At 52.3% G+C, this 23,950-nt stretch overlaps 1 protein-coding gene across 1 annotated transcript in view; it reads right to left on the bottom strand.

The window, feature by feature from the left end:
- The window catches only part of GRID1 (glutamate ionotropic receptor delta type subunit 1), a 727,533-nt gene extending 709,518 nt beyond the window's left edge, over nt 1-18,015 (bottom strand). The window contains exons 1-2 of the mRNA XM_045842113.1: nt 17,812-18,015; nt 15,526-15,681 (exon numbers count right to left, since the gene is read on the bottom strand). Coding sequence (XP_045698069.1) covers nt 15,526-15,681; nt 17,812-17,890 — 235 coding nt within the window. The 5' untranslated portion in view covers nt 17,891-18,015. The remainder of the gene's footprint in view (nt 1-15,525; nt 15,682-17,811) is intronic.
- Nucleotides 18,016-23,950: the final 5,935 nt, after the last annotated feature.

Raw genomic sequence — 23,950 nt, 5'->3', positions numbered from 1 at the left:
CATGCACACTACATGTTTGTGCAAATGTACAGGTGTCCCAGCAGCATGGCCAGGGCAGAGCACTTACCAGTACTGATCAATGGGTGCTAATACTCATCAAAGACCTGCTCTCCTCCCTTTAGCGAAGTTCATGTTCTTGACAGGAGCTAAGCAGTCTGACAGTAGGACTCCCGAGCCATGCTCAGGGTCTTCTCCTGATGTAGTTTTCATCATTAACAACAGAGCTTCAAAGCCCCTGCAGCCCCTGCTCACCAGGAGAGTTCTAGTTCCTGCTCCATCAGATGCCAATGTGGCAGGGGTGCCAGCTACATCCTGGCACATAGCCACTGTTTACCAGCCCCTGGAGCACCTGCCAAAGAGGCACTGGTAGGAGTGTTAGACAGTGCCCCACCCCACCAAGCTCAGAGTAGCTAGGATCCCTGGTTCCAGACCTGCAGCTGCTCCTCCCCGCCAACCTCTTCTCCTGCCCTAGTCATCCCCATATCACTCATGTGGAGACCAAGGCTCCCAAGACCACCAGAGGACACCAGGTAGCAGACAAGACTAGAAGCCCAGGTCATGGCTCAACCCAATACCCAAGCAGCCACCAGCCACAGAGTCCCCAACAGCTAGCACCTAGGCCCAGAGGAGCTTCTGCTTCCCCTGTGTAGCTCCCCTCCCCACCAAACTCTACTCCCACCCTGACAGGCACACCTCAGGCCTATAGTGGGTGTGGACAGGCCACTGGTCCTGAGCCCCTAACAGGGCAGCTCAGGCAGGGAAACACTTTTCCAAAATGAAGCCACAAAAACTATGTCCCACACCAGCCAGTGAGTGTGGGAGATCCCTCCATTCCAGCTGTGCCCTTCATGCTAGGCCTTTCACCGCCCCAGAGACATGCCAGGGAGGAGCAATGCCATCAGCTCCAAGAAAAGATCTTCAAATCCAGAACTGGCCAGGAGAGAAAAGCCAGCACAAGTGGGCTTTAGTGGGCAGGAGAGGACTGCCGTAAGTACAACAAGCCTCCAGGCCCATGTCACAGGGCCCCAAGTGGTCCTGAACAGGAAAGCAGGATCACAGTGAGCTTGCAGGGGTCTCAAGAGTGGAGGTCCAATATGTCTGTCCATTATGTCCCCCATCCAGAGACATTTACTGAGCACCCATGACCAGCCCAAACCAGGCTTGACTCTGGGAATTTGGAAGCAAATAAGACAGATACTTCCTTACCCTCACAGACCTGTTGTTCCTCAGAAATAAAATAAGAACTACAGATGGGAAGGCACACAAAGGAGGAAAAGAAGGCTTTGCTACAGAATAAGGGGGGCCCTACTTGGAGCCAAGAGGAGTTTCTCCAAGAAGGTGATATCTGGGGCACAGCTGAAGGCTGGAAAGGAGCATGTCAAGTGAGGAGCCTTCCAGATGGCAGTAACAGCACGTGCAAAGGCCCTTGGGCAGCAGCATGCTTCGCCTATTGGAGACATGAAGAAAGCCAATGTGGCTAAAACAGAGAGGTCAAGAGCAGGTAAGGTCAGCCCTTGTTAGGGTACTTAGGGGTTTGCAGTCTCTGGCAAGGGGTCTGGATTTTATTTTTAATATAGCAGGAACCATTTAAGGGTTTCTGCAGGAGAGGGAGATGATTGGATTGATTTTACAGGTAACTCTGGCTGCTCTGTGAACAAGGGCCTAAAGGGAAACGCAGAGGCAGGGAACAGTGAGCAAGTGACTGCAGAGATCCAGGCTGAAGCTGAAGAGATGGCAGTGAAACTAGAAAGAACTGGGCAAGGGCCAAGGATAAAAGGAGGGTCACGGATAAGTAACAAGGAGAATCCTGGCTTGGCTACCAATGCTTCATGTTTCCTAAACAACTCCTACTTAGTTTTGTTCCCTGTATAATTCCCAGTGGTGCCCAGGGTCATCCTGTGATGCTGCACATCCAGCCCTGGGCACAAGGTGTCAACAGACACCAGGTATCACCAGATACCTCAGCTTTTTAACAGGCCATCACCAGGAGCCTGTAGTAGAACAAATGTTACCGAGCCCACCCTATTCTTTCCCTTGGTGAGATTCCTGTGCTGGCTCCCAGCGCCACCCTGGTGACTGTGCCTGAGGCTTCTACAATGAAGGGAGGATGAACTGAAAAGGCTCAGGCTCCCAGAGGACTGCAGCATGCTGATTCGTGAAGGCTGTGCATAAGACAATGTGCACAGACAGAAACAGTACATGACTGAGTCAGGTGCAATGGTGCAGCGGCTAGTGAGATATCAGTGTTTCCATCTGATGCAACCCTGTGTCCCATGGGTGCTGGTCAGACCCAATATCAGCTCCACAGCAGACTAGGGAGCTGGGTAGTGGGAGGGGCTAAGCCCAGCATTTGGAGCATTTATGAAATCAGTGAAGACAGCACAGGCCTCCTGCAAGATGGCTCTGACCGGTAGGGAGAGCCAGCCCCCAGAAGGCATGAGTGAGAGTCACAAAGCCCTGAACAAACAGGACTTGAAAGCAGTCAGGGTGAAGGTGCACACTGGAGTCAAATAGCATAGGCTCCAGGTTGGGTCATCTGAGGTGTCACCCTTTCTTGGACACAGAGTCCAGGCTTAAGGACCAAAGTCTCCCCCAGAGCCACAGGGGGAGGCGGTGCTGACAGCCAGTGTTCACTCAGACTTCATTAACATCAGCAGAGAGTCCAGAAGAAGCAGTGACAGCCCCCCTCCCTCTGCACTGGCCAGATGATGTCATGAAGATAGTAACTGTGGCTCCTGTTTACTGAGCACCTCCGTGGTGCTAGGCACTGGCTGAGTTCTCTACAGTCACTACCTCACTTGGTCCTGAAGACAACCTGTTAAGGGAGGTGCCACTATCTCCATTTTATAGGCAGGAAAGCTGTGGTCAGCAAGTTAAGTCCCTCATTGAGGCACACCAGGAGTGTTAACGGGGCGGTGACAAATGGATGGATCCAAAAGAGAATCAGGTGAAACATCATCGGGCTCCAGGATGTGCAGCCTTGAGAAAGCCTTTGAGGGGCACAGTGGCTGTCTTCAAACATGTGGGTAGACACAGCCTGGCTGAATATAAAGTTAGGTTAGAGATGAGAATCTTTGATCCTCAGAGGTACCTGGATCTAATTTGACATGTGTGAGCCCCAAGGTTCTGGGAGGGGCAGGGCTGACCCAATTCCCTCAGTGAGTTTGCCCACAGAGAGCCTGGTGCCAGGCCAGGGGGCACCCACAGCCCTTCCCCTCCAGTCTTAGCTCAGACTGCCATAACAAAATACCATAGATTTGGGGTTTCAACAACAGACATTTATTTCTCAAAGACTGGATACTGGGAAATCCAAGATCAAGGTGTTGGCTGATCCAGTTCCTCATAAGATCTCTCTCTTCCTGGCCCACAGACCGCCACCTTCTCACACAGTAGAGAGAGAGAGAGAGAGAGAGAGAGAGAGAGAGAGAGCAGCTCTCTGGTCTATTCTTATAAGTAATCCTATCATGAAGCTCCCACCCTCAAGACCTCATCTAAACCTAGTCACCTCCCAAAGTCCCCACTTCCAAATACCATCACACTGAGAGCTGGGGCTCCAACACATGAATCTGGGAGGATGCACAACCATATCACCTCTAGTTTTGGACACCAGGACCCTTTGATTCTGCTTACCTGCATGGCTGGGACCACAAGAGAGTCACTCCCTGGTGTGGGCAGGCAGACTGGCTCCAACCCTCACCCCACTGACATAATGCCAAAGTGCCAAAGAGGACACCGACAATGAGGAAGGGCCCCAACCACTGCCCACAGCCTCCTCCTGACCTTGGCCAAGTTGAGCAGCTACCACCACAACAACCATTTCTTTGGGGTGATCTCAGAGGGACCCCAAGTCAGAACCACACATCTGGGTCCAAGGATTTCCCCAGAAGTCAGGGGGGAAGTGATATTTTTTGAATGCCTCATGAACTGCTCTGTCTTAGAGCTGAGGATACAACATGCCACAAAAGAGATTGAGTCCCTTTCTTCCTGCAGCCCAATCAACAGGGCAAGGGGAAACACATGACAAGGCCAGCCTCCTCTGGGCACTGGGGGCTCCCTTGGCATGCCACATCTGAACCAAGACCTGAAGGAAGTCCAAGAGGAGGACAAAGAGGGAAGGGCCTAGAGGGGCTCCAAGCAGCAGTTAGAACTCCTAGATAGTTCTGCTGAACGTGCTCGGACAGCATGAGTATCTGCACCACATGCACATACACACTCAAGCATACTCAAGTGCACACACTCATGCACACATGCTCAAGCACACATGCACATATGTGCATATACACTCACACATGCACAAATACTCAAGATCACATAGACACAGACTCATGCACTCATGCACACATAGGGCCAAGGATCTCTGCCCAGATTCCATAGACTGCCAAGGTCCTGACCCAACCTCCTTGACAGTCCTCCCTCCTCAGCACTGCCCACCACAACATGCTCCCCCAGGGTCATGGCCACCCTGCCTACTGTCCCTGGAGGAACACTGGCTATAGACACCCTGTATAGCCCCAGCTCAGTGCTGTGGGTGTGTAGTGTCACACCTCAGCCCCCCAAAGTCTTTATCAGGTACACAGGAAAAGCCCTAAGCCAGCCCTAAGCAGAGACTCCAGCTTGGGGCTCACTGACAGGGAGAGATGCATTGTCAGAGATCTGAGCCCAAAATAGGAGTCTATAGGACTTGGAGGTACCCCACCAGATTGTGTGGGCTACTTAGAGCTCTGAGCAGAGTCCTGAAAGTCCTAAGGCTGAGGAACAGTATTTGATGTCTGCAGCCATGACAGGAAAGGCAGAGGGGACCCTAGGTCCGAGCCAAGTCAAGACCACTGCAGTGCCTAGTGCCAGCCCACATAATTACCACTGCTGAGACAAGCACAGGGAGCCCAGCCCAGAGCCCCCAAATGTGGTTCCTCTCTTCTCCAGCCTCTGGGTGCTGAGAAGAAAGCCCCCAGCCCCAGTTCAGGAGAAAAGCCATAGCAAGACCTCTAGGCTCCACCTCTGCACAGAGCAGGAGAAGCTAAACAGGGAGGCGGTGCAGAGCCCACTGGCCTGGCCAGGCTGAGGCTGAATGTGCAGAGGCTCAGGCCATGCCAGAGCCAGCACAGAAATGGCTACTTCTAGGGGTGGGATGGAGAGGGGATGGAGTTTAGCCAGTGGAGTCCATGTCTCTGCCCTTACCTGAGAGTTGTATCACCAAGGGGCATCATATACCCTTGGCAGGGGCCCAGGACTCAGGGAGAACAAATGCCTACCAACACCCTTACATGCCACTACCCAAACCCTTAATCCCAGCATGAGGCTGAGCACACTTCTACTGGGCATCCCATGGGACTTCTGCTGGCTGACAACCTTCTTCCTGCCGTGCATGCATCACCTCTCTAGAATCATCACTACTTCACAGATGGTGAAACTGAGGTTTGGAGGACAGGGCGAGTGACCTCTCAGCTAATCAGTCCCAGAGCTGAAATTTGAACCCAGACCTGCCTGACACCTTTCCACCAAATAGAGCAAGTTATGTGTGCCCTATGGCAGGTTTCTGGGGGACTAGTCCATATGGGGCAGATTCCAGCCACTCTGTGCACTCAGAACAGCAAGATTGCAATACTGTTCAGGGGCAGTCTGCAGGTTCCCTGAGCCCCGTCCACATAGATGGCTCTAGGCAGCCTCCATAGGAACCATGTTGTCAGTACCGACCTCCTCCCCTGCTCCCTCAGGACACTGCAAAAGGCTGCAGCACAACTCCCAGCTCCCCTAAATGGTGCAGCAGCTGGAGGATCCTGCCTAGCCCAGGTGAAGAAGGGCAGGAGGCCAAAAGCCCCTTGGGACCACTCAGGCTGGTAATGTGACAACCATCCCTACCTTTTTGCCTGGTCCTTAGCTAGGCGTTTTAGTTCATTTTCTCAACTGACCCTCAAGGCTGTCCTGTGTTGTGACTCCCATCCTCCAGTCACAGAAACTTGCACAGAGTAAGAGAGCAGAGCAGGAACAGGAACCCCAGTCTGTAAGGGAGGGCAACAAGCCTCCTCCTGCCCCCATATCCTGAGTGCCACATCTGTTCTCATGTGGAGGCGTGGACGACCCAGGCTAAGCACTAGAAAAGGACAGGAGCAGAGATGCAGCTGTGACATCTGGCTGCCTCTGTCTGGATCTGATGAAGGACTGATGTGAGGGAAGCAAACTGGGTAGATTGGGCCAGCCAGGGCCACATGTCCCAGATCTGGCAGGAAGAGGAGATGCACCCCAGACTGAGGACCATCCTGGGCCCCCAGATGGCAGCCTGTGGCTTCCCCCACTGAGTGCCTGCCCCCGCCCCCACAGCTTAAGCCTAGAAACATAGAGAAGGAGGCCATCTAATCACCTCGCAGCTACCCTGCCGATGCTTCAGGGCTGGAAGGGAGAACTCTGGGTCTTTCTCTTCCCAATCCATGGCCATTGGCCAGAAAACTGGCTATTTATACACGCTAGGAGGAAGGTCTTTGAGAATCCAGCTGATGGGATATGCCTTGCTAGGCTCCTGCCTGTCAGAGAGGCCACACCCCCCAAGGGGCTGTAACAGACCAGCTCCTGGCAGAGAGATGAGTCTCTGCCCTGCCCAATGCTGTAATCAAAGAGAGAGGAGCTGCTGTGCAGGCACGCAGGGGTGAGAAGGGTATGGGGAGGGGATGAAGGAGAAAGCAGGGGAGGTCTGTAAGAGGAGCAGGGCCACAGGGAGCCCTGCTGCTGCCACAGGAAAGGCCAACTTGCTGAAGTCTAGCTGGGGGAGCTCACTGGTGCTGGCCCCAGCAATGGCAAGGCCTGGATGCCAATCTCCACCTCATTACTTAGGAAGCATTTGACCCAAGTCTTCTGAGAACAGGGACTGTCCAGGCCCTAGTTTACAGAGGACAAGATTGGTAGACACTGATAAAAGTATAGGTGAGAGCTCGGCTGGGGCTGAGGACCCAGGCTTTCTGACTTCCCACCATACCAAAAAGCTGCCCAGATCTTTTGGGGGCAGAAGGAAAAGTAAATGAACGGGCAAAGGGGAACTGATGGGAGCCATGGATTTGACTCAATAAGGATCCATTACCTAAAACTGTTGTTGTTATTGTTTTAATAAGTCACCAAGGAAATGGGAGGTTGTTTTGCATGAATAGGGCCACAGATATTTGTATCATTCACCAAATATTTCTAGTTCTTCCCTTTCCAGGCACATTGTAAGACTGTGCTTTCTGGACTCCTTAAGACTGGCTGGGATTGTTTCACCCAGTAAGTTTTAAACAGAAGTGACATGGATGTATCACATCCAGACTGAGTACCCCCAGAGCTCTTTTCTTCTGGCACAGGCACTGGAAGTATTCAAGCTGAGTGACCGTGACCAAGATGAACCAAGCTCTAAGCTGATCAGTGATGGCCATTGTAGCATGGGCAAGAGATAAATTTTTATGTTAAGCCACTGAGATTTGGGAATTATTTGTTACCACAGCATGACTTAGTCTATCCTGATTGACATAAAGTGAACCACAGAACAAAACCAAAGGGTAGGGACAAATAGTCACTGCACTAAGTAGCCAAGTCTAAAAAGATTCACATCCAGGGATCAGACTGGGTTAGAAATGGTTTAGGAACAACAAGTGCAGACTGAATGTTCCAGGTTTTTAGGAAACCATTTTCTGGGTAGTGAGAAGGCCAAGTAAAGAAGTGAGATGATGGCTAGAGGGGACAGGCTAGAGGATTTTGACCTGGCATTGACAAGAATTTGGAAAGACAATCTCTATCTGCCCTTAGAAGATGTGGCTCTGAGTGCTAACAGTCAAACTCAGCTACCCTCCAAGAGAAACCTGCAGAAGTGGCGTGAGGTGTCCACCTATTCACTGCCAGTTAAACCCAGCTTCCCAATCTGGGAGCAAGCACATGGCAATAAAAATACTAAAAGGGAGCCTCTAGAACCCAAAATATGTGGACATAGATGAGACAGGAGTATAGTCTATAAAAATTCAGAGTGTGTGTGTGCATGTGCATGCATGCATGTATATATGCACATGTGCGTGTGTATACACACAAAGGAGGGACCCTAGAAGGAAAGACAGCTCTGAAGCTTGGGGGTTTGGCAGGGAAAAGATGGCAGTCATTCCTTTACACAGCCACAGGCTTGTGAGGAATCAGAGAGAGAACTAGATGGTTCCCCAGCCCTAGCCCAGCCCTAGTGAGGGGCCATCCATACCTACAGCCATGGGCACAGCCATCTTCAGACTTAAAGCATCTCTGGCAGCAGCCCTTGCGGGGCCAAGAGAGCAGCTTCTGTGGCACCCAAGCAAGACTGACCTCTGCAAGGCCCCCTCAGGCTCTAGGTAGGTGGTGAGGCAGAGGAGAGGCAAGTGGGAAGGGTCTGAAGGAAAACCTATCCTGGCTAAAAAAGGAGGTCATTGGCCTGAGTAGTGACACAAATTTACAAAAGCATATTCTTTAGGAACTTCTTTAGGCACAAGCAGCTTCCAGGCTCAGGGAAGGATATCAGTGTTGCTGGAGAGCACAAATAAGTCTACAGAGGCCCACAGGCTTGCAGTGCGCCATTCTCCAGAGCAAGCTTGGCAAACATGAAAATATGTCTGTAAGTCCCCAGTAACTCTAATGGTCTGGCTAAGACAAGAGAATGCCACCCGGTAAGCAAGTGTGCAGTCAACCATGCAGAAGAAAGGGAAAGGGTGGACAACATGCACTGCCTACAGTGGGCACCAACATGTGTGCTAACATGGAAGCAAGTAACAGCCCACAAAGTTCCCCAGGTCCTAACCCCTGGAACTGTGAATATGTTAGGCTACATGGCAAAGGACCATTAAGGCTACAGATGGAATTAAGGTTGCTAATCAGTTAACTTTAACCCTGGATTATCCAAGTAGACTCAATGGAATCACAAGGGTTCTAGGAAGAGGGAGGCAGAAGAATCAGAGGTACACAGGGAGCTGTGACGACAGAAGCAAAATCAGAGTGACAGGCCATGAGAAGAACCACACCCACCATTGTTGGTGTGAAGATGGAGAAAGGGGACCAGGAGCTGAGGAAGGCAGGCAGCCTCTGGAAGCTGAAAAGATGAGGAAATGGAGCCTCTCCAAGAGCCTCCAGATAGAATCAGCACAGCTGATACCTTGACTTTAGTCCAGTGAGATCCATGTCCTTCTGACCTGCAGAACTATAAGATGGTAAATTTACCAAATTTTTCAGACTGTAAGATGCACCAGACCACAAGACACACCTAGGTTTTAGAGGAGGAAAATAGGGAAAAAAATTTTCTGAAGCAAAAAATGTGGTAAAATATTTAATAACCTGAGACCCCACTCCACCACTGCCCACCCCCACCCCTGACCAGAGTGAGCCAGGTAAGCTACATTCAGACTATAAGATGCACCCCCATTTTCCTCCCAAATTGGGGGCGCATCTCATAGTCTGAAAAACACGGTATGTTTTTAACCAAGTAAAAACTTTGTGGCAAAATCTGCTTCAATGCTAAGAGAAAACTAGTACAGCTGAGTGAATGGGAATGATGGCAGTGGGCCTACAGGCATCTTTACTGGCACTAACATCACATTCAGGGAGACCCTGACAGTATTTCCCAGGCAGGAACCAATAAAGCCACTCCCAGAGAGCCAGAGAGAACGGTGACTCCACTGCAGGGGTGCAAGGACATCGCTGCCACAGGACCTATAATTCTGAAGGGAAGCCAAGGAAAATACCAGAGGCATCAAGGCTCAGGGAGAAATACCATCTAGCAGAATGCCTCTGTACCAACACGGTGTGTGAGGGCAGGGTGACAACCCAGGAGTAACCAACACAAAACAACCAAGACCATCGAGGGCCATCAACAAGCTCACTGAGTTTATCTTCATATTATTTCACTGTTTCATTGTTTTATTCTGTGAACACTAAGCTATACTTTGGTGGATTTTTACCTTGTCTTCCTAAAACACTTGGGCTTAAAAGGAATATTGCCTCACATCTATTCCTTTATTCATTCTTTTCCTTAAACTGTTGTCCTTCCACTCTATGACCGATATCTTTACAGGATAACTCATAACTCGAGTTTTTTACTTATAGTACAAAATAATACTGTGAACAGAGAAGACTTGTATTCAATAAGTTCTTTTATTCATTTATGCATTTATATAATCTCCTCGAACAGACACTTTAAAACAATATAAATTTTTTTATTTAACAAATTAGCATCTCTTCTAGTATCTAGAAGACAAATGTTGACACTTTGTTAATATGAACTTTGCCAACTAAATCTAAGATACAACATTTTCAAGATGTAAATATAATTTGTTATTATTTGCTAACTTTAAATCTTCATCAAATGTCATCCATTTTTTAACATAAACACATAAAGACTGGCCAACTAGCTTAAAAGGTAGTTTGTAAGGAGCTTATATACAAAAATTGGCCTGAAGAAATTGTAGGTATAAATCACAGGAGCAAAACTCAAAGTAGTTTCTTATTTTCTTCAGTAATACTTAAGCATATCTCAGCATAAATGATTCCACTTTTACAACAATAAGTTGTTTTAAACAAACAAGCAGGCAAAATATAATGGAAGACGTTGAAATTGGGAACAAGCTGACAGTAACCAGAAGGGAGGGGGAGGAATAAAGGGCAAAAAGGATGAAGGGTTTATAAGAACAACAATAAGGGCACATGGACAATAACAAAGGGGGTGGAAACAGGGGAGAGAATGAGGTAAGACTGGGGTGGTGGAGAGAGGTGGGGGGAAATGGCAGAAAACTACGTGAACAATGATAAAAATCAAAAGTATTAAAAAATAATAAGTTGGTTTGAATATTGAAAAATATATGCAGCTGCTAAAAGTAATGTTTACAAATAGTTCACAGTGATTTCAGAAAAAGTCAATGATATGTTAAACGAAAAAAGGAAGACATACAACTAAACAAGAGCTCTCAGCATTTATAAAATATAGTGGGGAAAAAAAATAGAAGGAAATAACAAAGGTAGAATTCAGAATGATTTTGTCCTGTCTCTTTTTTTACTTTAAGAGAACTTATTTTATTATAAAACAAAACATTTTTTCAGTCTGAAAGAAGTTATTTACAGTTTTAATCATTTTAATTATGAGTCTGACAGAGTCCCCTGCTGAGAATCAAGCAAGACTAGAAGTAAGGAAGTTTTGGGTGAACTGCAAGGTTATAAATCTAATTTCTCCCAAATATAAATTGTCCTGTCTCTTTCCTGTACATTCCACATTTTACAGAATGAACATGCATTGCCCTTTCTCTTTTTACATTTTTAAATTAACACATGCTCATTGTAGCAATGCATTTCTTTTGTAACCGGGGGTGAGGGAGCTAAATAAAAAGTTGAATATATTGTAGAATGGTCAGTGAGGGTCTGCTCTCAAGAAATTCATTAGCTTAAGAAACAATGCAGCTGAAAACATCAACAGCCTCAGGAGAAGCTGAGATGAATTCACAGCTGGATCAAAGTAAGGAGAGAGACTCAGTGTTTACTGAACACCTAACACAGGCCTTCCACAGACAATGCACACACATCTCACTCATTTAATCCTCACAATAATCCCATAAGGAAGGTACTATGATTGTTTCCTTTTAACATACAGCAACAGAAGCTCAGGGCAGGGCCCAGACTCCCCCAGGGTCACACTGCAAGTGAGGCAGACAGGGTTTGAAAACAGTTCCTTTATGGTGCTATAACAGGAGGGTCTGACCAGATCGCTGGGGAGTGGGGGAGATTCCAATCCAGGGGAACCCTGACCCAGCACAGAGGCTGCACTCCCCCATTGCAGGGAAGAAGGGCAGGGAGAAATGCCAAGGCCACAGATTAAAACAGCAGCAGCAGGAGGAGGCTGTTGGAGGAACTGTAAACAACCCAGTGTGCATGGCTCTGGCAGTCGAGCTCATGACCCAGGGGGAGCTTATACTGAGGATGCACAGGCAGAAAAGGTCAAAACACCTGTGTATGGCAGAGGTCAGCAAGCCACAGCAGAGGCCAGAACCCCACCCCAGGCTGAGACACCACAGGCTAATGCGTGGCTCCGAACACTGCCCCCTTGTGGAACATGGTGGCCAGAAGAGGGGCAAAGACAAACATGGTGTACATTGGTACACATTGGTTGAAAAGCTGGACACTCCCACACTGGGTGAGACTTGGGGAGGGTACTTGAAAACAGAACACAAGCAGAAGCCTATTCTCTTGCTTGCCTCCCATCCTCAGTTGGAGTGTGCTCAGGGCTTAGGCCTTGCACAGTCAGAAGCCAGGTCACAGAGTCCTCAACAGCACCAGCCCTTGGGCTTACCCTGAGAGCAGCACACAGAGGCTTGAGCTAGGAACATTCCTCAGCCCCAGAGGCACAGGCAACCTTGGGCACCAGGGCCCCACGGATGTAGCCTCCCCTGAACGGCAATCTGGAGTTATCTGGAAGCACACCTCAGCAGAGAGAGCTGCAGCAAATGGTGACACTGGAACCCACATGTGCACCAGAAAGGCAGAGAGCCTGAGGATGGAGACCCATTTGTGTAGCTGCTGTGAGCTCCAAAAGGACAGATAAGATGGGGCAAGGTGGCTAAACTCTGACTCTGGCCCTGGGGGTGGCTGGTTTCCTGTGCTTTGTGGATGAGGTTGGCTCAGAACAGGAACACTCTAGGTCCCCTCAAATTGCATACCCTGTTAACAAAAACCGCCTTCCTTCCCCACAAATCTTCATGTTATTCTTGCACATGGTGGCAAGCAGCTGGACCCCGGTTAAAATGCTGTCTCTTGGACCAAAACAGGGACAGAATCAGCTCAATCCCCAATCCACAGGGGATCACTGGGAGCTTTTCCAATCCATGATGGAGATTAAACCCCAGTCTGTCTTTGCCCCCTTCATCTTTGGCCTCTCCTCCACCCCCAAAAATCCTTTCCTTTCCCACCCAAACTGTATCTACCACCCATGTTCTACTGCAATGAACATCCAGGCCCAAGAAAGATAAGATATCCATCAGGCAGGGCCAAGCCACAGATGGACAGCACCCCAGACAGCAGAGAAGGAAAGATTCTAAGCAAGTTGAGTACCTGCCCAGCCAAGCCCCAGGCTAGGGAAAAGGAGCCTCTGAGCACTTCTCTGCACTCCCTGAGGCCCTGGAGGGGCTGGTTCCTCCCATCCCTCATAGACATCCAAGGTTCTATATAAGGGCATGGGATAACACTCTGGATTTCTGCCCACACAGCTCATAAATTGAAAGCACATACCATCTTCAACCAGCACACACTCTTCTGGGCTGCAGGCAGCTCAGCAATACCTGGTCAGTACCCCTCTACCTGGACAACTGCAGCCATCAGAATCCAACTGCCTAGGACAAATGTTCACACACACTCACTCTCACACCATGTGACACTGGGTCAGCCTGTAATCCTTGGAGCCTGAGATATTTTTCAGTTACACAAATAGAGAAACTAAGACCTAGAAAAGCAAGGTTTCCATCAGAAAAAGTCTCTGGGTAGGGCCCTGTGTCTCCAGGAAAAAGTTGCATTGGAGTTTGAGGGTTGAATGCCCCATAGCTATTTTTGCTGGGCTTGTAATATGTTGGTAAATAATTTGATTAGTTAACAGTAATTCAAAATCAAATTTTACATTAAAGTCCTAGTTTTGGGACTCATCTTTTAAAAAATTCAGCTTATCTACAACACTAGGACTTTCATTTCCAGATGGCAAAATTGGCTAGGACTGTGGGACATAGGCAGGGTCCTGTCACACTGTGAGCTCCTGGGTGCAGGAAATGTGTGCTTCCCTACTCTGTCCTCAGCTCCCCAGCACAAAGAATGAATGTCCACAGAGACAAGAGTGTGGGAACAATACCAAGGAAGCAGGATGCTCTTTGAAAATTGTGGCATATAACTGGACAAGCTTCTGTCAGCCAGATCCCCACTCAAGGTAGTCACTCCTGCCTAATGAGGCCCATCATCACCTGGCTGGAGCCCACTTTCACGAGGGCTCACAAAAGAAATCCAGGGGTGGGCAATGTGGGGGCAGGGACTGCTGGTGGGACCACAAACCAAGGACAGGGATTCCTCCCCCAGGACTCCAGTGGACATCTGACCATGGGTACTGCCAAGGCCAGGAAGCAGCAGTTCTCATGATGGGCAACAGCAACCTCACCCCACTCACTACAACCCCCAAAGCACACTCAAAACTCTGGGTTTATATAACTACCTTAAAACATGCTTGTACTTGGACCTTCAGGCCCCAGAGCTAGGCCTCCTCCCGCTATTACACCTAGGAATAGAAGACTCCCAAAAGACCTATTTCCAATGCAAAGTTCTCCCTAACATGAGCTCCAACCTTCTGGACCCAGAACAGAGCCTTCACTGAGTCACCCTGTCTTTGCAAGTACCCAAGAAACCCGCAGCCAACCTATAGCCCTTGGCAGCAGAAGGACTCGGCTCAGCAGGCTGGGGGAGGGAGGGCCAGCCTGGAGCCCCCACCAACCCACCTCCTCCTTACACCCACAGTCCTGCCAGTTTCTCCTAGGAAAAATCCCCACATTCTGTGCAACCAGCCTTGCCCTTTATCCTCAGCACTCCTGGCCTCAAAGTCTAGTCCACAGATAAGAGAAGGAAAGCAGAGGAAAGGAAAGGGACCTGGTCTGGGCAGATGTCAGGGGCAAAAAGAGCCTCAGGCCCTAACCAGGAAGTGAGTAGTGTGGGGGAGGAACCCAGGTTCTAGAGCCAGCCTAGTGCCAGGTAGAAGAGAAAGAAGGGAATGAGAGGAGGGAACACCGAACACTGCTCTCCCCATCCTGTCTAGTGCCCTGTGCACTTGTTGTCCCTGACCCCAGGCCTGATCTAAGGCAGAGGCTGTGGCCCAGAGCGGCCCAGGCACAGGCTAGGATTTACCTGAACCAGGCCTGGACCAACTCCACTCCTTTCCTGGTCAAACAGCGCCTACCTTCGGCCCAGGGGTCCGCCTCCACCTGCGGCGGTGACAGCGAAAACTGAGAAATCGGCTCCTCCAAATCCGGCAGAGGTGCAAGGCTAGCCGAGAAACGAGGAGCCAGAGCACTGAGCAGACGAAGGACGCGAAATGCGGCGCGTACTGGGCTGTGTTCCGGAGAGAACAGACTGCAGGCTCGGCCTCCAAGCGCTCCTCCGTTGGCAGTGAGGAAGACACCATACACCGGCCCATCGAGGTCAGGGAAGGTGCACGGACGGAGACACGTCCACCCACAAACACTCAAGAAATAAACGCGGCCCTGAGCTACTCACTCCTGCGCGGCCAGCACAGGGCACACACACTCGGCAACCCAGCTGGAAAGCAGGCTCACGAACCCAGGACACGCCCCGCGCTCGCAAGCTCCCCTTCCCCCAGCCTCGCTGCTGCGCAGAGTACTACCAGCGTCATTGCTTTGGGGAGGCGTGGAGAACGCGCACTGTGGCTGGCACCGCGGCTGCCCAGGCACATAGGAGGCTCCGCATGGCCAAGCCCATCGCAAGCCAGCAAAGGCCGCGGCCCATTTAACCCTGGGCACCATGACCACTCACCTTCTTGCACGGCCTGAAACGGGTTGTTGGCCTCGATGACCTTGATGGAGTAGGTGATCTTCTCGCTCTGCAGGATATCATCATTGAGGCTCAGGTCTGATACGGCCAGCTGGAATACCCTATCGTCCTTGGCCGCGTTCTCCTCGAAGATGGCACCTGGAGGAGAGCAGGGGTCAAGACCCGGCCTGGAAAGCTCTCCCTCCCCACCCCATCCCCACTCCTGCCTCGGTCATAGGGCTGGCAGAACTTCTGGTTGCCAGGTGGTAGAAGTTCTGGACTAGCGTTTCAGAATTGTTAAAGGCTTTTCTAAGTCAACCAACACAGGATGCCACACACACACACACACACACACACACACACACAGCACACCTGTGCACACAGTTGACATGAGTTACACATGCACATCGCATATGCTCTCACCAGTTCACAAGGGTCTCAAACCAAGCCCCCTCATGATCCAGCCATGCCCCACACAACTGACTGAACCAAGCTGGAGTGACCTCAGGTAGCACACACATGCTCTGACATCCCAGAAACCAGGAAGATCCCCTACCCCAAACTCAAGAGGGAATGGTGACTTCCTTCTGCCCTGCACATTCCCCTGTGTGTGGAGCTAAGCAGGTAGGTCTGGGGTGGCTTTGTTGCTCAGGGGCTTCTTTACTCGGGGGCCTTGAATAACCAGCATTTCAGTGCCAACCTGGCTCCTGGGCAACACTGCCCAGCCCTGCCCATGGACTCCAACTTTTGCTCCCCATCTCTCCCCGCTTCCTCTTCCTGCTTGAATGTTGTGTGGAGGGGAATGTCCCCTAGACCCCTTGCCTTCTGACTCAGCAGGGCTGAGAAGCCCAAAAAGAGCTGATCTTAAAAGGGCCTTCTAGAATTACCAAAAGCTCTTCGAGGGTGGCCTCTGGCTGGCCATTTTCTCGCTTAGCACCACCTTGGTCCACTCTGAGCTTCTGTCTGGCCAAGCCTGGCCCTGCAGCCTGGCAACTCCAAAGTGCCCACCACCTCAGAGATGGGCCCAATGATCCTCCCAGAGCTGGTGGCCAAGGGAGGCCCCCAGTTCCAGGATGCACCCAGAGCGGCAATGCTGACCGCAACCCAAGCGCCCACACACCCACACTCATCCCACCCACCATGGAAAACTGATGCCCGGCCCCAGGCAAGGGGAGGGGGAACGATGCAGCCCACCAAACCCAAGCCTAGGTCCCTCATCACCCCTCTCCACCCCAAGCCCTCCTTCCTCGGCCGGCCTGTCCCACCATTCGGGCCTCCTCTCACACCTCCGAATCCCCAGTTTCTCTGTGCTCCCTGGTCTCCCCCAACTTCCGTAAAGGCGATGCACAGGGGCTCACCCAAATCAACAGCCGTCATCCCCCCAACCCAGCCCAACTTCCTAGGATTCTTCTCCTGCTACCAATTCCCACACATTCCCCCTCCGTCCGCCCCCTCCTCCTTTCCACTCTCATCTTCTCTACCCGCTCTCTCCCTCCATCTACCTCTTCCCACTCAGTGCACACACTCCCCTCACCACCACCACCACCACCACCGCCACCGCCCACACTCTTCTTCCCTCGGTTCCCATAACCCGGAGCGTCTGCTGGCGCCCAAGACTTGAACCTGAGGAAACTCTCGGACTGTCCAGGATTGGGCTGCAGTCGCCACAACCAAATACACACACACCCACGCATACACGGAGAGATACACTGACACACACGGGAGAAACAAACACTGGGTCCACTCAAACAGGCTGACTGACAGTCTCGTACTCACCAACACAGGCTCAGATAGCCCCACATACCCCAACGCCCTCTCGAAGACACACCAATACGGTGCCAGGCGCACACACAGTGGCACAAGCTGACAGCACCCACCCACAACAACACGGTTCTGGTTGGGCCTCTCTTGATTCTGCCCTGGCAACTTGGCGAGATCCCGGCCGCGTCCGTCCCCTGTTCCCCACTGATCTGAGCTGCGCCGAAGGGCTGGCCCGAGCCCGCCGATGGCTCCTCCAGGGGTGCCGGCCTGGGCACCTGTCCAGCACCCCGTTCCCCGCAGCTGCGGCCCTAAGTGTCGGCAGAGGCCGAGCCCCCCACCCCCCCACCCGGCGCAGGGATTGGAGCCAGGGGGAGCAGCGAGGGGCCCGCGGGACCGCGGCGCGGCCCTTCGATGGAGCACAGCCCTTGGAGCCCCTCGGACCCCAAAACAGCCAAGTTTGGATGCCGCGCACCTCCTGCGCTGCTGAGGCCCCCGCCCAGCCTTTACCCAGCCGCCTGCAGCTCTCACCAATGTGGATGATGGAGTCGGCCCGCACCGACACGCACTGGCATATCCAGGGGAGAAGCCACAGCGTCAGCGCTTCCATGTCCCCCAGGCGCGCGGCTCATCCGCCCGGGCCCGGGGTGAGGCCGAGGGCAGCGCGGAGCGGGGAGGCGCCCGTCCGGGTGCAGTCCCGGGCCGGTCCCCGGGAGAGCCGAACCCGCCCGTGCGTCTTCCCCGCGCGCCCGCCCCTGCTCCCTGTGCCCCCCCGCCCCCCGCCCCAGCCCAGCCCAGCCCAGCCCAGCCCTGCGCGGTCGGGCTCCCGCTCCGGCTCTGGTGGCGGTTGCGGTGGCGGTGGCAGCCCGATCCCAGGCCGGCGCGGCGGGGGCGGCCAGCGGTAGCGGCGACGGTGGCGTTTCCCGCGGCTCGGGCGGCTTCGGAAGCGGCAGAGACGGTGTGGGGGGGCGGGGGGGGGGGCGGTGGAGGTGGAGGTGGTGGAGGTGGAGGTGGAGGTGGCGGCGGCCAAGCCGGAGCGGCGGCTCCGGGTTCGCTGTGAGTCTGAGCCCCGGCCAGGAGCGAACTGCGGAGGACGCCCCCTCCCCTCCCCCTCCCTTCCCCCTCCCCCTCCCCCTAGGCTCCGCTCCCCCTCCCCTCCCTGCCCGCCTCCCACCCCACCGTCCGCCTCTCGACCACGTGACTGCGGAGCCTCAGCCTCAACCGCGCGGCTCCCCCTCTCCCTGCTCGGAGGGGGCGCCGGGTGCTCGGTGCTTCGGGCCTGGGGTACACTCAGAGACCGGCGCGTGGCGAAGGTCAGTCGGGCCTTAGACGCGCGGAGACTTGGCGGCTCTGGGCTTCGCGCCCCCCCTCTCACTTTCGCCAGGGGCGGAAGGAAGGATGGACGAGAGTCGGCCACCGACTGCCCTCGGAGAGTCTCGGAGCGCCGGCGCCCGCCGACCTCAGCAGCCGAGCGTCTCCGGCCATCCCCCACGCCTGAGGCATAGAGCCCCTCGAAGGGCCCACGGGGAGACGGGGCGGGGCCCTGAGACACGCACCGGAATGCGAGGGGAACTAAAGGGGACCCGCTGCGGCCGAGCATCACCTAGCAAACGAGCCACTGCAGGCTCGAATCCTAGCTAGCGGCCCGGACTTTGGCATGCACCCACCCCCCGCCCCGCGGGTCTCCCGCTCAGCCCGGAGGCGTGCAGGAGGCTCGGACTCTGAGGCCCAATTCACGGCCGGAAACCTGCGCAGCCGTGACTGCGGCGCCTGGACGTGAGGCGCCTTCCAAGCGGCCGCCGTTCTCAGTCTCAGGTTGCACCGAGCCTTCACGCGCAAACCGTGAAGTGGGGCTCCCCCTCTGTCATTGGGTAAATATCTCCAGCCGGCCACTACCATTGTTAGCGTTAAACTGTTTGGGCTTAAGCCCGGGAAGAGGTCGCAAGGCAGACGCGCAGCTCCATCTTGCCGAAGTCCCTGGCAAAGTGGGCTCCACGTGGGACACCCACGATTTGGGGGAGGCAGCTGAGCCTTCCGGAACCCGGATTCCGTGGAAGCTCGGTTTGGGTGCTCCTGACAGCGCCTCCTGCAACGGAGCGCTCCTGCAAGCCCGGGAGCGCCCATTGGCCCTATTGGTCTGATCCCAAGGCCCCTGCCGGGGTCCAAGCCATGCAGTGGGCACGCGGGGTTCCAAGAGGCTCGGCAACAACCCTTGCCCGTAACTCCCTAAGCAGTGGGAGAATCGGACACAGAAACAGATCATTAAAAGATGTGGCAAGTTCCTTAAATAAGCCATGTATACATAGGTGCATCCTGTGCTCTGAGACAGCCTGGAATACAGTCAGGGATGGCTTCCTGGAGGAGGTGACTTCTAAAGACTGAGTGGGCATTACCAAGGGACAAAGAAGGGAAGACTACAGACATTGGAGGTTGATTGTTAGCCAGCCAAAGCAGGAAGAAAAAGAATGTGTGTATGTGTGTGTGTGTGTGTGTGTGTGTACGCGTGCATGCACGTGTCCCAAGCTGTGAGCCATGGAGGTTATCAAGGCTTAAAGGGACTGGGCTGGCCCATAGAGGACTTACTGGCAAATTTCACTTTGGAAAGGTGGGGAAGGAGCCAGTGCAGATGGGGCCAGTCTTGGAGAGCAATAAGGCCATCTTTGCAGTGGCTAATGGGGTTGACTCAGCTAAGCAGGGGCAGCCTGGTGGAGAGGAGAAGCTGGGTTGGAGAAATTGCAAGGAACCACGTAAGCAGGTAGTGACTTCCACGATGAGAAGGCCAAAGTGTGAGAAGAGAGGAATGGCTATGCCTGTGGGAGGCTGGGCCACTAGGCTGAGTGTGACACCCACACAAAAGCACTTCCTCAAGAAACCTGCCTTAGGAGCCCTGAATTGTAAAACATGCCCCACTCAACCTCTCCACCCCGCTACCTCCAGCCTCTATTCTCATCCCCTTGAAATTCCACCATCCACTGGTTGTAGGGAGAAAAAAATAAAGGATTTTGTTATATAACAATTTGGTTCCTGTGGTGGCTGTGGTCAGGCATTCAAATCTGAGGTCAAGAGCCATAGGATGAAGGACCCCCAAGCTCACTTGTTTGAGCCCCTGCTGTGTCAGTAGAGGTGGCATGTGATAGTTGTAACCCAGCCTAAAGTTTTTCTTGATGTATATTATGCTAGGTAGAGGTAGCATGATTGCAGTGAGACAAGCTGTAAGACCTACTTCCAAACATTAAGAAGGCAACCCACCAACACACACAGTTTGGGGAATAGTTCTGTTTCTAGTTTGGATGGTGAAATGGATGATGAGGTCCCCCTGGTTTGGCACCTGAGGGTAATGACTCAGGTTGGAACCCCCTGGAAGCTGTTGGCCTGGAGCAACCTCACCTCCTCTCCTGGGTACCTCTTTTCCCTCCATCTCCCACAGTATGGGGTCCTTCACCATCCCCAGATGCTGCCAAACCAGGCCAGTTTCTCTGCCAGACTGGAATGCCTTGGGTACCCCTTTCCTGGCCACAAAGGTCACTCTGCACAGGTCCCATTTTTCCTAGAGCTGGGAGGCAGGCCCAGAGATCACTGTGGCCCTCTGCATACCCATCTCAAGCAAGACTATTTGAATCCTCTCTGCCATCTTAAGTTGGAATTGCTAAGTTCAGGGACACTATCAGGGCTTTATCAGGCTCATCAAGACCTAGTTACTTATTGATCCTGGCCAGCCCAGTCCCTTTAAGCCCTGATAACCTCTGGGACTGCAAAAACTGCCTGCCCAAAAACTAGCTTCTGGGGAAGCCACTCTACCCAATAAGCAAGTTCACCCCTACTGTAATGATCTGGTTGGAGAAGATAGATTAGCATTCTCTGGGTCATATGATGGATACTCATTTCACAGAGGGGAAACTGAGGCTCAGAGAAAGGAGGGACTTGCCCAAGGTGCCAAGTGACTTACTAGCAGATCCAGAACTCAGCCCTGTTGATTTTGTTACTCATTACACAAAGGTGTATCCACAGAAATTAAAACTGAGTCAATAAATCCTTTTGCACAGAGTTCAGCCAACACAGATCATTGTTTTTCTAAAGAGACCTTCAGTTATACTGATTCTAACCACAGGCAGGCACTGTGTGTAGTACCCTACATCTTATCCATGAGATGGCATTCCCATTTTACACACAAGAAAACTGAAGGAAGGTGCAAAAAAATAAACTGAGGCCATTGGGAATCTCAACTGGAACATTACTGACAACCAGGAGTTTGCCACTAAAGCTGCAGATTAAATATCAAGGCAAAAAGAGAGAGGCCACAGTGATCCACTCAAAAGCCAAAATCATTGTAACTTAACCTCTGGCATTCCATAATCTCAGAACTCGTCTTTCTCTGCCTCCTTTCTCACCCCCACAAAAACCAGGCTAAGGAAGGGCCAGCCTGAGTCCTGACCCTGTCAGTTCCTGGCACAGTCCCTGTTCCAGGGATGGAGCTACCTGTTCCATGTAGAACCATCAAAGCCCAACCCCTGCAGAGGTGTTCCCTCCCCAGTCATGTTTCTCCTAGAGAGCCCTGTACTAGACATGGTACTGTACCGTGAAAGATTGCCTTGCCCCTCTCTCTCCAGCATAGAGCTGACCCAGGCTTTATGGATTTCTAAAACTCTTCAGCCCAGGTTCTGCATGAGGGTACTGCTAGCACAAGACACCAAGGGCCAGCCTAGGGGATTCTCTGCAGGTTTTGGTACAGAAGACCAGGTCTCCTGAGTACACAGGAGGAGGCCAACCCAAGTCCTGGGGGTCAACTGCCCAGGGAGGGGCCAGCCAGCATCTTAGAAGGAACCAGGCATGGAGCCCTACAAACCAAGTTCCAGGCTGGGCCTGACCCCTGGACTCCAGGAAACCCACTCTCTGCCAGTATCTGAGCTCACGAAATCCCTCTTAACCCACCAGAGTTTTCTTTAAAAAGAAAATAAACACCCTATTTATTGCTTATTTCACCCTTCCCACAGTAGCTGCCTTTCCTTTTATGTTAACTGCCCACCTCTACTTTGTCTTCCTTACACCTGCTTGTCAAACTCTTTCATCACATTTTACTGTTTCTCAGCTTGTATTTGCTTTATTTGATCTTCTCTTATGTTGCCATATTCTTTATTTTATTTTTACTCTTAGTTAGTTTCATGGGTTTTTATTTTCAGTTTTCCAGGCTGGCAATCTTTTGCATTACTCATTCTACTATTCCAACCTTCTCTTCACTGGGTCTTCAGTTTTCCCAAGGTCAGGCATGAGGGGAGATAGCTTGAACGTGCCCTTCCTGAACACACCTTGCTGGAGCCATGCCCTGACCACACCAGCTTTTGTACATTGACAGGTACCCTTCCCACAGCACTACCCATGGCACGGGGCATGTGTTCATGGCCAGCAGCCCAGGTGGGGAGGGCTTCTGCTTGCTGGAGCCACATCCCACAGGCCAGTGAGGAAGAAGGAAATCATACACAGCATTTGCTCATTTTTGCAGGGCAAAATAACCCTCTTTATCTGCAGTATACAGTCTAGAAATGGGCCCAGGATAGGGTGCTCAGTCTCCTTAGAACCAAGGCAGTCTGAAAAGGTACCACTGTGACAAGATGCTGCCTTCACAAAAACAAGCTGGAACTACAGAAGTTGGTCCCTGGACCCATGTTCTCCAGGATAGGTGGCAGGACCAAACACCAGCTCAGGCCCATCTGGCTCCCCTGACCCAACAGAGTTCAGCAAGTTCTATCCCTCTCTCAGGCCAGAAGAGGCAGGCTGGAGTTTGCACAAATGCGTTACCAAATACCCAAGGAAAGCAAAAGGGAAGGAAGGTTCCACTCCCAGGAAGGCCCCCCAGGAGCTGCCATCTTAGTCTCAGGCCACTTGAGGCAGCCTGTGTCCCAATTTCCTCCTAAAGCAGTGATCCTCCAGGTGTGCATCCCCCAGCTGGGACCTAGGAGGTTTTTTAGAGGAGATTGGGGCTTCTGAGGCTCTAGACCTATGCCACTTGTGTCAGTTTCGCACATGGATGCCCTGAGTCCATTGTGTGTGAGGAAGATGTTTGGCTCCTGAGAGTCTAAAGTTTGAAAACCACAGCCCCAAAGTGTCTCTAAGCCCAAAGTCTGGCCTAGGCACCTCCTAGGCTGCTTGCTGGGGTCCCTGTTTCCTAGCTACAAGGCCTAGGGAGCTTCTCCCCTCTTTCCCCAGCCCCTGGATTCTGTAGCTCTTCCCTTTTTGCATTTGGGGAGCTCCTGACTCCCTAGGTAGGGCCAAATGGCAGGGAACCAAATCCTGGCCCATCTATCCCCTGAGCTAAAGCCACACCCCCCCCCCCCAACATGAGTCACAACCTTGCAGACCCAGGACATGGAGCATCACAGAGACCTCCTGCCCTTCCGCCACTGCCAAGTCTCCTCCTGCCCCTCGCATCTGCTGCAGTGTGTCCCTGCAGTGGATTGACTCCATGCAGGTTGAACTGAGTTAAGAAAAAGGTGCACATTCCAAGCAGAGAGACCAGCAGGAGAAAGGCATGGATGTAGAAGCCCATAAGGAATGCAGAGGTTAGAACAGGAAAATGTGAAGAAGAATCAGTGGCAGGGCTGGGGTGGAAGTTGCCAGAATGGCTCTAGTGGGAGATGCTGAGGCCAGGCTCACCCCTTGCCAGACAGGTCTCTAC

Source organism: Phyllostomus hastatus, unplaced genomic scaffold (assembly GCF_019186645.2).
Source record: "Phyllostomus hastatus isolate PE091 unplaced genomic scaffold, TTU_PhHast_1.1 phas_contig_38, whole genome shotgun sequence".
Lineage (NCBI taxonomy): Eukaryota > Metazoa > Chordata > Mammalia > Chiroptera > Phyllostomidae > Phyllostomus > Phyllostomus hastatus.
Note: the sequence above shows the minus strand (reverse complement) of the source record. Positions and strands in the feature narration are given on the sequence as shown.